The sequence below is a fragment of the Patiria miniata genome, unplaced genomic scaffold, assembly GCF_015706575.1.
Source record: "Patiria miniata isolate m_02_andy unplaced genomic scaffold, ASM1570657v1 HiC_scaffold_9, whole genome shotgun sequence".
NCBI lineage: Eukaryota > Metazoa > Echinodermata > Asteroidea > Valvatida > Asterinidae > Patiria > Patiria miniata.
In genome coordinates, this window is record NW_024037076.1 from 14,269,455 (window position 1) to 14,283,680 (window position 14,226).

At 42.5% G+C, this 14,226-nt stretch overlaps 1 protein-coding gene across 1 annotated transcript in view; it reads right to left on the minus strand.

The window, feature by feature from the left end:
- Positions 1 to 1,373: 1,373 nt before the first annotated feature.
- The window catches only part of LOC119720875, a 34,299-nt gene continuing 21,446 nt past the window's right edge, over positions 1,374 to 14,226 (minus strand). The window contains exons 4-10 of the mRNA XM_038190742.1: positions 9,307 to 9,408; positions 8,421 to 8,617; positions 6,812 to 6,926; positions 5,987 to 6,085; positions 5,559 to 5,718; positions 3,964 to 4,085; positions 1,374 to 2,920 (exon numbers count right to left, since the gene is read on the minus strand). Coding sequence (XP_038046670.1) covers positions 1,544 to 2,920; positions 3,964 to 4,085; positions 5,559 to 5,718; positions 5,987 to 6,085; positions 6,812 to 6,926; positions 8,421 to 8,617; positions 9,307 to 9,408 — 2,172 coding nt within the window. The 3' untranslated portion in view covers positions 1,374 to 1,543. The remainder of the gene's footprint in view (positions 2,921 to 3,963; positions 4,086 to 5,558; positions 5,719 to 5,986; positions 6,086 to 6,811; positions 6,927 to 8,420; positions 8,618 to 9,306; positions 9,409 to 14,226) is intronic.

Below are 14,226 nucleotides of genomic sequence, written 5' to 3' on the forward strand. Positions count from 1 at the left end.
ATACTATTGGCATCAAACTGGAAAGAATAGCACATTCAGGTCACGCAAGATTTCCTCGGATTAAAATTAAAGAAGTACAAAGCATTTGTTCTTAAAGATATTTCCTGAGGTGCAGCTTGATTCTGTAAAGTCAGTATCCGCATATTCTGTATCATCACATAGTCCATTTGAGCTTAGTTTACACTGGCTAGACTTAAAAGGTTCCGTTTCCCAAATATCTATTCAAATGTTGTATTCAGGCTGGGAAAGAATGTTGCATCCTGATGCGAACTTTTTCGTCATATATTATCTCAATGAAGGTCGGTCGTTGCAAAACTGCTGAAAAGACATAAATCTGGGACAGAGAAACACTTCCAATTTTGTTTGAAAATGCTTTGAAAATGCACTCGACTCTCCATAGACTTGTACACAACGAAAGAATCTGCATCTGGATACTACATTCTTTCCTCAGGTATTTTTAAAACATATTTTTGTTTTTGCTGAAAGACCACTCCAGTTAATTACATGATCGGCTAATTACGCGTATATCAAGCCACAGTTTAAATAATGTTAACGGTAAGATTTATATTTCACTGTTAAAAAAAGACTATTTCTCATTAAATAAATGCAATAAAATTGCCAAGTTATAAATCAATTAATGATAATAAAAGAGGGCATTAAGCTGTCCTTGAAATAAAAAGGAAACCTGTCAAGCTAAATTGAATCCTGTTGTGATTTTTTTTGTTTTCGTTTCTAAAACATGGTTTGTGGCTTGTCAACTTTAAGAGAGAATTAAATTTCAACATCAGTTCAATGACTGAACATCGTTTTTTTATTAAAAATAAAAGGCAAATAAAAAGCATGTTTTTAATTGACAATTTTTAAACTGACACTTTTCAAGCTTTAAAAAAAAAAATTCCTCTGGCAAAAGGCAATGTTACATCAAACATTTCTTTAACCAGTTTTATGTGGTCATTGAGGAGTTTTTACAAAGTTCTATCTACGACCTTTCTTATTTACAATTTTTAACATACATGTATAATCCACACCCAAAATATCCTTGGTTGTAGAGCAAATGAAACCGAACCTTGATCTTGCCATCAAAAGATGAGAATAGGAACAAAACGATCAAGGGCGGATCCAGGGGGGCGGGGCCCAGCAATGGGGGCCATGGGCCTCCCGCCCCTCCAAAAAAAAAAAAATTCACCAATTTTTTTTAAGTGACGTTGCAATAAAGGCAGGCACTGCTTACAGCACCATCTGTTCCTCAAAATTTGGTTAAAGTGGTCAGAAATTGCCTCAGATCGCACCACAGTTGGAAAGACCTTTCATTGTTTTCTTCAAAGTGACAGCTTGCAAGAAAAAATAATTTCACAGTGACTTTAGTCCCATTATTATCTTTAAAACAAGTATGCTTTTCAACAATAATTACGTCAGTTACTTTTTGGATAGCTGTAAATGATGGACTGTAGCTTTAAAGCATGAACCCTATATGAACAAATTAAAATGAAAAAAGACAGTGGAAGTTCTACCCCACTGTAACTTTACACGTAGTTATTAACACTTAATTTTCTTCTTGATCTGAAATTACAAACACCTCTTCATCCTCTTCTATCTCAGTAACCTCCTCTTCTTCTGATTCCCCGACTTCATCAATGAAAATCATATTGTCAAAATCCGGCATCTCCCCCAACCACTCACCCTCTTCATCTTCCTCAGCGGTCGAACTGGTTTCCTCCTCCAACGGATCAGATTCCTCATGTTTGTTCTTCTGGGAGCCTGACTCTTTCCTCTCCTCTTTGGATGTTGGTGACTGAAGCGTATCTGTTTTGCTGGCGACATTCTTTTGGTTTGATTTATTGGCAGATTTTGCAGCATCTGAACCAGAGGATGTCTTGGATTTGGAGTCTCCGTAATTTGTCAAAGCGGCTTTTCTACCTTCCTTGTTGATCTCCGATGAAGATGATTTGGATGTGGCTGATTTGGGCGTGGCTGATTTGGGCGTGGCTGATATGGGTGTGGACGTCTTCGAAACTCTTTCTTTTGAAGTTTGGGAATTGGTACCGTTCATGGCGGCAATTGTTGATGAGGACATCTTGGGAATGGAGATTACAAGTTTTGGTATTGGCTGTCTTGGAAGTGTTTCTTTGGATGTTGTGTCATTTGAGGATTTCTCTCTCGGTGTCAGAGTCCTGTCAGCAGTTCTGTCATTTTTCCTAGAGACATGAGATGCATCTCGTTCAGAATTAATGGTCATTGCATCCTTCTTGGACCCGGTATCATTACTGGGTGTTGTTTTCTCTTTGGCCGTTATTTTCTCTTTGGGTGTGGTGCCTTGTTTGGGTGTGGTGCCTTGTTTGGGTGAGGTGCCTTGTTTGAGTGTGGTGCCTTGTTTGGGTGTGGTGCCATGTTTGGGTGTGGTGCTTTGTTTGGGTGTGGTGCTCTGTTTGGGCGTGGTGCCTTGTTTGGTCGTGATGCTTTGTTTGGTCGTGGTGGCCTTACTTGGAGTGGCATCCTTTGCTGGCAAGGTGTTTTTGGGCGGGGCACCCTTCTTGGATGCGGCATCCTTGGCTGTAGTTTCCTTGGGCATGGCATCTTTCTTGGGTGGGGCATCTTTCTGGGGTGGGGCATCTTTCTGGGGTGCCACGTCTTTCTTGGGTGGGGCATCCTTCTTGGACGCAGCATCCTTCTTGGAAGCAGCATCCTTCTTGGGTGCAGCATCCTTCCTTGGTGGTGCATCTTTCACAGGAGTGGCATTTTTCTTAGACGGGGGATCCTTCGTGGCCGGGACATCCTTGTTAGCAGGAGCATGTGTTTTGGCTCCATCATCTCTCTCTTGGCTGGTCTTCCCTGTTGTAGACACCTTATCCTCACTGATCGGCGCCCCTGGACTTGCCTTGAGGCTGGCCACGGATGACTTGACGCGCTTGGCATAGTACAGCTGCAGGGTAAAAAAAAACATATTTCATTTTTGTGGCTTAACAGGTTTTTTTTTTTTTTTTTTAAGAAAATGAAGGTATCTGAGGCACATTTTACAAATTCTATGAAGTGTCAAAAATCAATTTTCACACCCTGCACTATGTCCACTTAAAGCGATGTCCACTGTATATTCATTGCAAAAAATTGTTTGGTATCAAATGTAGGTGCTGTAACGAAAACCAGAAAGCATGAAAAGGTGGCTCATGGGGATAAAAGGAGGGGAAATCGACATTTACATAATTAAAAACAGCTTTCTCTGCAGCTAGCAGTAAAACATACTTCAACTTGTAAGTTGTTTAACTTTTTAACCTCCTGCTGTTTAAAAGGTCACCAACAGTCAAAGTTTCCTTCCACTTCCCCTGGTATACTTATAACACACCAATGATCACTTGACCAATGTTGACCCAACAGCATGGCTCAGAATGCATGTTAGCATGGGAGGGTTCATCTATCTTTTCTGTCATTTCTATTATGCACCAGTGCTTAAGTAGACAGTACTGGTGCACTACTATGCAAGTAATGAACAGGGCTTGACGAAGAAATGCTCTCACTTGGTTCTTGTTGGTAGGCAAGATAGTGTTTTCATCATGTAGTTTGGTTCGTATCTACAGCATTATGGAGTGGAGTGCTATGCCCTCGTGGTTAAGGGCATTGGATTTGTGTTCTGTGGGTAAAGCTGCAGGTTGTGGGTTCAAGTACAGCCTGGGGTTATGGTGTGTGTGCCCTTGGGCAAGGCACTTTGCCACTCATTGCTTCTCTCCACCAAGGAGTAAATGGGTACCTGTGAGGGCAGAGATGGTTACTGTGATTGAATTAGCTTCCTTGCGCCTAACGGGCTGCATCGAGCTGTATGCTCCCCAGGGAGCTGAGATGGTATTTGGAATGTTTCATGGGCCCACTGAGCAGGGGTAATAATGGTGTAGGACCTTGAGCACCAGTCCTGGTGGATACATGGGCTTCATAAATATCGACTATCATTATTATCAAGGTCTGCAGTTCTTTTACCTTGACTTTGTGCTTGTGGACGGGCGTCCGGCAATGAACCGCCTTGGCTGCCTTCTCCTTGTTGTAGAACTTGGAGCAGAGCTTACAGAAGAAACCTGTGATGGGGATGATGAACTCCGGCCCTGGAAAATAGATGACAAACGTTGAATGTTAATTTCTAAATTATACACAGATATCATCCAGTTGACAGATTTTGGGAGAGTGTGGCCTAGAGGTTAGGGTTCGAGGTTCATGATCAGAGGGTCAGAGGTTCGAATCTAGCTGCTGACCATGTGTTGTGTCCTTGGGCAAGCCACTTCACCCACACTTGCCTCTCTCCACCCAGGAGTATAAACGGGTAACAGCATTAGCTGGGATTAAATTTGCGATGGTCTGACATCCAATCCCGGGGGTAATAGCATTCTCAGTCGTTTCATGCCAATGAAACCGTAAAGAAATGCCGGACGGATAGGCCATGCACATTGGCTCGTGACAGACTTTATACTTTGTTAACAGATTTAAGGTTTTGTTAATTTTCTCAGTCAATAAAGGGTTGTTAATTGATAGATTTGTTTTTCTACTAAAAACCTGACCACATGAGGGGAAGGCTTTCATGAAATGTTATTTCTTCGAAACGATATTTCTTTGGCTGACGTCTGATTCAAGTTCTCAAATACACCTAGATGCACTGATGCAAATGTGTTAAAAAGAGTGAGTGTTCAAATTGATTTCACCGTGCAGCTGAGGTCATGAGGACAATATCACACAGGCAGATCTCTACATCTATTCGAAAGACTGAATGTACGGATTACTTTGATATTCCTCCTAACACAATGCCTGAATAAATCCTCGTTATCTGATTGGTGGGTCTTTGATCATGTGTCATTGAGTTATTCGTCCTAACCCATGACCCGGCCGATCCGCAAAAATAGAAGTTCCATTGCACGGTCACACTAGTTACCAATCAGAAGATGAGGATTTATTCAGGCATTGTATAAAATATATAATAGTATGGCAGATAGGGAGGGGATGGGATTGTGCCTTTTATGATGCAAGCATGTCATTTGGCACACAGTCAGAGTATGTCATGAGAAAGATATTTGGCTATAGGGCCATCGCAGATTTGTCCATTGAAAAAAATATAGGTAGATTAACAAGCAATGACAGTCATTTTGAAAATTGTGAATATTGCTTGTTATTCTACCTACCTTTCTTCAAAGTACAAATCTGGATGGCCCTACAACCAAATATCTTTCTCATGACATACTCTGTGTGCCAAATTCCATGCTTGTATCATCAAAGGCACAATCCCCCAATTTTCCCCCTATCTGCCCCACTACAATGCATGTTTTACATTCGTTCAATGGAAAGAGTGATTTCATTCAGTGACAAATAGCATGTTCCATCCCACTTGGCTTCGCCTCATGGTTCTGTCACCTCATGAAATTATTCTTACCATTGCTCTCATAAACATTCATTATTTGTCCAGTCCAGTACATGTACTGTGACTGTACTGACTTCATTCAAGTGTTTAATAGGAAATCTCATACATCAAAAAAAATCTGGCTAAGGTTTCTGTTTGCGATGACCCATTAGTGATGACAGATTGAGCCTACCGACGATATCGGCTTTCTCTTTGGTCGAGTTCTTGTCACTGTCAACCTCCTTCCCGTCCTCAACGTCAATACTCTCCTCTACTTCCATTTCAACCTCCTTCTCATTGTAGTCATCCTCTCCTTGTGGCACGTTGGGATCCAATTCGCTCTCTTGAGCCTTCTACAAATTAAACAAGAAATCATTATTATTTATCTTTTGTATAACTTTTCCACACCTGAAAGCGGATTTTCAAGTGCAAACTATGATAAATTCAGCAGACTGTAAGCAGAATTTCGCTGAATTTTTGCCTCGTTGGAACCGGCTAGTTAGTAAAAGTACTTTGTCAGCAAACTTGGCAACTTTGGAGACATGTATTATAGAGGTCTGCGCTATATTGAATTTGGAAAATGTTCATCCATTGTGCCTTTGAATGAGGACACGTACTTACCCGAATGTGGGACAGCAGTTTCATATGACCGCGTAGGCACTTCACGTTCAGGAAGGTCAGGTCACACAGTGTGCACTTGGGTCGAATTTTCACATATCTCTGAAATAAATAACAAAAGATCAAAAGTAAAAACGAAAATCAGATCTTCATATAATAAAACGGATGTGTAAAAATTGAACAAAGTCTCAGAAAAAAAAATTCATATTTTTTGGTGTCTGTCAATAAGCCACTACAACTACATGTAGGTGTGTACCTGTTTACATAATACAGCTTAATTACTCCCCTTTCAAAACAGTAGACAATTGCAACATGTCTACACTTTGACTCAAATTAGCCAACCAAATTTTAAGCATTGACATTCACCAAAAAAACAAATTAATAAAAAAAAATGTTCTTTTCTAAATTGTCTGTTTTAAAAATTTATTTCAGATAGCGCAGGCTATGCCTACTTGGCACTGGTCTATCAGAAAAATCAACCTTAGGCCCAATACAGTATTGAAGTGTGACGTCATTTTGAACCGGGAAGTGAAGTGCAAACGAATGGAGTACGTGCGCGTGTTGGTTCACGGGCTGAATCACACTCTAATGTCTTTTACACACATAATGGTGTGCGTGATGTATTCACTTCGGTACTTTATTTGTGAGGATCCATCCTCAGTCCTTCAAAATCATTCAACTGCCACCATGTAAAGGTAAATGAAACCTCAATCCTTCACAATCCTCCCACAATCACAATCAACTGCCTGGTTGATTTTGTAGGATTGAGGAGGGTTAGCGTAAAAGGGCATACCAACTTGTGGCCAGTGAGAGAATATTGCGACTTGCCTTGTGGTCCTCTGATGCCATGTGCTCCTCGTAGGTGCAGGCGTAGGTACGGAAGCATTTGCCGCAGAAGAACGCCTGATCCAAACGGCCGAGGGGTGTGGATGTGACAAGCGGTCTGAAATTAAACCAACGGCAACCCCAATCAGATTAATGTTCGAGGCCCTGAACGATTCATTTGAAAATCTTAAACTACCACTCTGGATGTTGCAATAATCCATAGGGTTGTAGTCAAATCAACAAAAGTCAAGCACAACTTATTCAGAAGCAAATCACAAGACAATTACAAGTCAAATCATAAGTCGGGTCACAAGTATCTACGGTGAAACACCTCTATAACGAACACCGCTATTACAAACATTTGGCTATAATGAACATCCCCTTTGGCTCCTAAAATAGTAAATTATTTTATAACTCACAACCACTATTACGAACGACAACTGTCAATGAACAATTTTTATGGGCCCCATGGTGTTCGTTATAACGGTGTTCCACTGTAGTAGTGGGATTAAAATCTGGATTTTTAAAATTTGGTTTGAATTGCACTATACGGTTATGGAAACGGGATATTCGACACCAACCATACAAAAATCATACTTTCCCTTTTTTTGTGACACAGGCTAAAGAAAATAACTGGGACAACCCCCATTTGCTCCATGCTCTCTGGTTGTTACCGCATTCACTCGCTAGCATTCTTCTTGGTTCATGAGTACTAGCCTGCCCGTACAACTGATCAGAGAGTTCCCACCAATTTTGTTTTTCTCAATATGACAGCTCCAGAATATTTTTGTAAAAGGCCCGGTGGTCACTAAATTTCGCAAACTGTACCCAATCATCGTGGAGAGTATTGCACGCAGCACCACACTCGTCACTTTTTGTTGGCGCGACTGTGGGCTGAATGGGAACTTTTGGTAAAATCGGAATTAGGATAACCGGATTTTTAAATCGCTGATTTCTCCCATCACCACAAGTAACAGAGGATGAACATGAGAGAAGGAATTTCATTGTCACACTTCAAGTTTATTCCAAACCCACTTTCAAATCGACTGGAGCAGGAATGGAATCTGCAGCTTGCACTGTACCAGTGCTCTAGCATTTAAGCTATCCGCCCCTATGGGCCCCGTGCACAAGTACTCCTTCAACGGCCAGAAAAGGAGAGTTGGGAGGACCTAGACTGGTCCCTGGCTCATCCACTGTGTATTTCGAATGATCCAAAGTTATGGGGGCGGGGATTAGTCTGGGAGACCATCGCAAGTTAAATTCAAACGCACCGTGCTATGGCTTAGCTTTGTGCACATTCACGATAAATAAGTCGCGAGTACTTTGCGAGTGAATCAGTACAGTATGCACACGCAGTGTCCTGTCCAAGGGGCTCTCAAAAGTGGTAAAAAGGCACCTTCTTTTTGTTGGCGCACGGAGCCCATATGTGAGCAGAACCTAATTTGGAAATGTCCTTCAACAGGTGCTAGTCAGAAGCCATAAACCCAAATGTGCCATGTGGCCAAGGACTTCAACCAATACAACATAAACTACGCTGTCTTCTTAAAAAAAAAAGGCTATCGGAGATCATCTAAGAGGTAATGAACTATTTACTTAGGATGTTGTCACTTACTGCACGGGTGGCGGGATGGCAAAACTAGGCACAGGGGCATTCACCCAGTTCTGGAATTCCTTCTGTCCACCCTGGTTTTTGTCCGGCAGGTCACCCAGCTTGGTGATGAGGGCCTTCCTGAGGGCGGCATGGCTGGGCTCGTGGAGACGCTGGAAGGTGGCCTTGTGTCTGCGTCCCTCGATGTGAGACAGGTAAATCTAGGGAGGAGGGGCGGAGAGAGAATCATATCAGTTGTTTTTAAATCAAGGGATTTCATTTAAGCTACATGTACTGAAAAAAAGTTGATCGTAAAGCACTTGAACCATCCTACATGTCTCAAACCCACTTACAGTACAAAAGTTCAGAGTAACAAAATGGGATTTCCATACACAGGGGCAAATGATGATGAAAGAGGATTAGATAGCCTAAGACTCTTGTTTGGGTGCACGGTGTGTATCAATCTTATTGCCAATTGTCTCAATGAAAGGTAATATACAAAATTTGCAAACTTCAAAAAGCAAAACAACCAAGTTATGAAATACCTAAGTACTTTACTATAAGTGTATAATAGTCTCAAGCATCCTGTGAAATCATGGCACCTGGTGTGCTGTCATTTGAAAGAAAAAGTTTTGTATCAAATCCGTAAAACATTCGGTGAACGGGTGCAAGCCAGCTATTCTGGCTCCCTGACCAGACACTCCCTGACGTCTATATATTGCTCTGTTTCATCTGAAGTAGGGTCAGGGAACCAAACTACAAGAACAACACATTTGTTCTTGGTTTTTCCAGCATACATAAACACAAAACTATAATCAGGTCAGTGTAACGATATTTGCTACAAAATACTAACCCCAAAAACTATCCATTTGTGAACATTACAGCAAAAGAAAACCAAAACTGTACATACCGACCATCCAGTGCAGTACTTCCCACATATGTAGCAGTACCAGTCCACCACTTGCTTTTCCTTGACATGCTCCTCCAGATCGACTTCTTTCAAGAGTGACAGCTTCAAGATAAAAGACAAGTAAAAAAGCCACATTATTAAAAAATCACTCTGAAAAAAATGCATATTTTCTTTACGCAAAATTGAAAAGACAAGGAAAAAAAGAGGAAATGTGTTATCAGTAATGCAGCAAAATATATGTAATTGCTGCGACTGCCAATTGTGCACAAATCAAAGGAACATAAGAGAAAAAATACTCTCTTTTCACTTGAAGAGAAAATAGTTTCAGGATTACGTAATCAAAAATTGAACAATATTAATTAGTATTTGGTTTGTTGGAAGAAATTAAAGGAAACAGAAATACAGGATCCAACATGGCTCACAAGTTCATACATATCTGTTATATTTATGATCTGTATCAATATTTTATTCTTCAATCAAAGAAAAATCTAAATAAATACACAAGTTGTCTTACATGTACACACATTGAAGATTATTACACTTGAGGGAAATTATAAGAAAACAAGAAATCAGAGTTGAGAATAATTGAAGACAAGATATATGGATCCCCAAGATCAAATGAAAGAATTTCAGCGAAAGCAGACACTGGTGTTCGTGTGCGCAGGGAGAAGGATTTTGGAGTCAGGTGTAAGACATAGGTTGGATGGTAGGCCTAGGGTATGCACTCCGTGCAGCAACAGTGGATTCCACTTAACCTGGCCTGACTCACAATCTGGTGTTTCAGAGGCAACAGTGGCATGGGTTCACGCCCGGGCCCGCACACTTGTGCCCTTGAGCAAGGCACTTAACCATTATTGCATCGTCCTTTGGATGGGACGTAAAGCTGTAGGTCCCGTGTGTTGTATAATGCAAGTAAAAGAACCCAGCAAACACTTATCGCTAAGAGAAGGGGTTCGCCCCGGTGTTTCTGGCAGTTATCCTCATACAATATGAGGCTGCACGGACAGCCATATTAGGCGTTTGTACAGAAGCTAACACATAACGCATACACCCCTTACTCCTTAGGCCGTTTTGCTAAATTCTCTGCAAAATCCTCCAATTGGCCTCACGGAAAAATGGCATATAGCCTCAATCCTGCAAATGTCCTCCATTACGTCTTGAATATGGTCTGTGGAGGGGTGACCGCTGCCTGAATCCTGCAAAATCTTGCGGCAGTGACTGTCAATATGTTGAGGCTTGGCCAGTGACATCCTGGAGCAGTACGGAGGATTTCAAGCATAATCCAGGCCTATTTTTATGCATGGCTGAGCAAAAACAACACAAGGTCCAGCCCAAGACCTTGACAGAGTGCATCCCACGAAATCAGTAATGCACTTTTGCCATGTAACCTCAATCCTCCAAATTCCTCCACTTTGGCAAAGAGGATTTGGAAGGATTCAGGGTGGTTTATAGGGTGAATGGCCTGTACATGTACACCAGTCAAGAGCCAGTGTTTGAATGTACACGGAGTACCTATTGTACGTGTTCGTGGAGTATGTGCACAATGATAATAAATACAATCTGTACAGTGCTTTCTACAGGTGTTTCAAAGTGCTCTCAGCTGTGTGAAGAAACGACTCTCTGACCGAATTTTGATTGAGTTTATCGAGGAAGAGTCTTGGTGTGCGGGGGAAGCCTATTCCGTAGTGTAGGTGCAGCCACTGTAAACACCTGCTGACCATAACGAGTGTAAGCAGTTTTGGTATGGGGCCCTTGAGGCAGTTGAAGGCGTAGATTAGAGTAGGATCGCAAGTGGATGGATGACGTCGGAATCTTTAGGGAGACGAGGTAACGTTGTTGAGATACGCAGGAGTAAGACCTACAACATCTGTGCATGAGAACACACAAGACAAGAGCACACCGCTGTGAATTTCTATACACCAAAGGACAATGCTTTGTGATTTCCTTTGTCCCTGTAATATAACACTCTCCCACAGACTAAGTACATAACCGTACGATCGAGGACCGTTTTCAACAAAAGACCCAACGCTCGAGGACTGAAAGGATCTTTTGTTCTCCCTTAGTGTGTCTGTCCTCTATCATAAAGCCATACATGCATGTACATGTACACAAGCACTTGCACATCTGCAAAGCATTGTAACGTCCTTCAGTTCTCTCTTTCACTGAAGGAGTACTTGTCTATAATATGAGAATGTTGGCTGAATAATAAGTTCAACACTGGTGAGCAGGAGGTTGTGGGTTCGAGTCTCGCCCGAGTAGCTGTGATTTTTCTCTCTCATGGGCGCCCGGACGGCACTGAGTATGCAGTGTTTTACGTCAGTGACGGGCAAAACCCAATATTGTATTCACATCAACCCGACGCCTATTCCAATCTTGTGAGTAGTTTGGTTGCTGTGTCTGCTGCTACGTCAGAGTCGAACCAGCTGTCCGACCCCGATGGGCTCAGTGGTCGAGTAATAAGACGTCTGCACTGGCGAGCAGCATGTCATGGGTTCGAGTCCCGCCCGAGTAGTTGTGATTTTTATCTCATGGGCACTCAGACAGTGAGTACGCAGCGTTTACAAAATACAAATGTTGCATTTACATCACCCTGACGCAAATTTCATCTTGTTAATATGTTCAACAATGTTGACTGCATTCAATAGTGGAGTATCAATGTTTAGCATTGGGTTTTTCACTTCCCACTCGGTTGCATGGTTCGTCCCTCCTCTGCTGTGAACGCTTTGTACGTGTATTTCTCTATCACCTGAAACTTCAGCGATATCTGCATTCAGCATTGAGTACATCTGCCACATTAAAAGTTACTGACGATTGACCGGCCGTCTTCTGCACATTCATACCGGTACCTCATGCTTAACGCAGAACCCTATTGGTACCGGTATGTGCATAGATAGATGTTTAAATTAGGTTGGTCCTTACATCATACATGTAGGTCAACCTGACAATCGACAAGCTGGCCAATATCCGACAAGCTGGCCAATATCAGACCAGTCTTGAAATTCTTGCCATTCAGTGGGCGGCTTCTATCGGGTACCCGCTGTTGTATTTCAAAAACCTTGCCGCCTAATTGACCAGTCAACATCTTAGTCCACAATTTCTAAAGTTGACTCCAAAAAATAAAGTTTGCATTTCTCACATACACCAGACGTTGGTTACGGAGAGGGCTCCATCGGACAGCGGGTGATAGTCAGACTACATGTACAGCAACCTTGGCGGGTTCACAAGATGCTCTATCCACGAGGTTAACCAAACAGTCTACCTGCATCCTTCAAACTGGATAAGACATCATTCCCTGCGCAATCATCAAATTCTTCATAATTATATTATTTCAAATTCATCTATTCTGTGCACGCAGTTAGCAAAGTGGTTTTAAGTGCCTCTAATCAGTTTCATTAGATTGCGAGGCTATGTCTGAATCAGTTATTGGGTGTCTGTGGCTTTGGATTTTTTCATGAGGATGCATGGTGAATAGCCGCAGCCATAGACAACAATTTTCATTTCAGACAGAGCCATATTTGAAACTTGGCCAGCTCTTCCATGGTAGCCATATCAGATCATTCGTGATAATGACTGAACCAGTGTGGTTGAGAGAATATCACCTCCCATCTGATGACTAGGCGTTCCATTTTGGCTGCCCTCCGTTTCTTGTGTTTTATACACTGGTGAGCGTTTTAGCAGATTCTGAAGTGTCCTGAGGTTCAAACAGCTCATATTTGTATCAATATCAGTTATGGTTGGAACTTGCACTCTCTCAATGACGAGTGACGTGTGTCACTTGTACACATTGAATTCCCTTAATTACATGATCCCCTCTGCCGCATAGTTGCAACCAAACCCTACAGAAGATGACCTTGCATGAATGTCAAAATCTGGCAACACACATCAATCACGACTTCTCCAAATATTGTTAACTTTGTTTCCAGTAATTATTGCAGCAGTGTCTTCAAGATGCCTCTGTCAAGTGTGACGTGACCTGGTGTCCTAACGCCTGTGTCCCTTACCCATATTGAAATCAACAAGGGTCCACAGAGAACAGAACCCCGTAGAACATGGCTTGGCAAAGTGTACCTCTCACACTTACAACGGGGTGTACATTGGTCGGCAGTAGATTTTAGATATCTACCTAGGTAGAACCTCTCAACCCTGGTCCCGACCAGGGTCCAGACCAGGGTCCCGACCAGGGTTGGTCCAGACCAGGGCTGGTCCAGACCACGGTTGGATTTTACCCAAGTAGAGTGCCAGACCCATGTAGAAGCCATGTTGGATTCTTGCTAGTGTCAAAGGGGTTCCTGAAATTCACGTGTTGGATCTTCTGGCAGATTCGCATCAGATAGTTAAAGGACGTGGCCTAAGAATGAGTGGGCAGGTATTTTCATGTCATGTGGTCACATTAGAGGATGCTGTAGTACAAGTAGGTAGTGGAGAGGGGAAGACACTGGCAGAGGGTGTCTTGGGGTAACATTCTCATTTCAGCTAGCTCTCCTTGTTCAGGCAGGGGATAAAGAGGCAGAGGAAGTCATTGAGGAAAACATGAAGGATTGTACCCTGCAGGCCACAGCCGTGCATCCCTGATGGTGGAAAGGTGGGAATCCTCGACTGCTTAACTGTGGACAATGGCATCCCATCAATTGACCTCTGGTCAAGGGATGCCAGACTCAAGAGTGTCATCATGGCAAGTCAACCATGAATCACTCCAGTTTAAGAGAACTCAGGCACGGGTGGTGTTGAAAACCTTCAATTTGGTTGTGCACGGTGTAAGTGATTTATGCACACCTCCAAATCTGCCCTGTCTCTCGACATCCCTCTCGCTGGATGCCGTCATGGACCCCTGACAATCCAGGGTCATCATAAACTTAAAGAGTGTCCTCTGGATTCTGCCGTCAACCGGAGAGCATATGTTGCTGTGATTCAATACCCGCT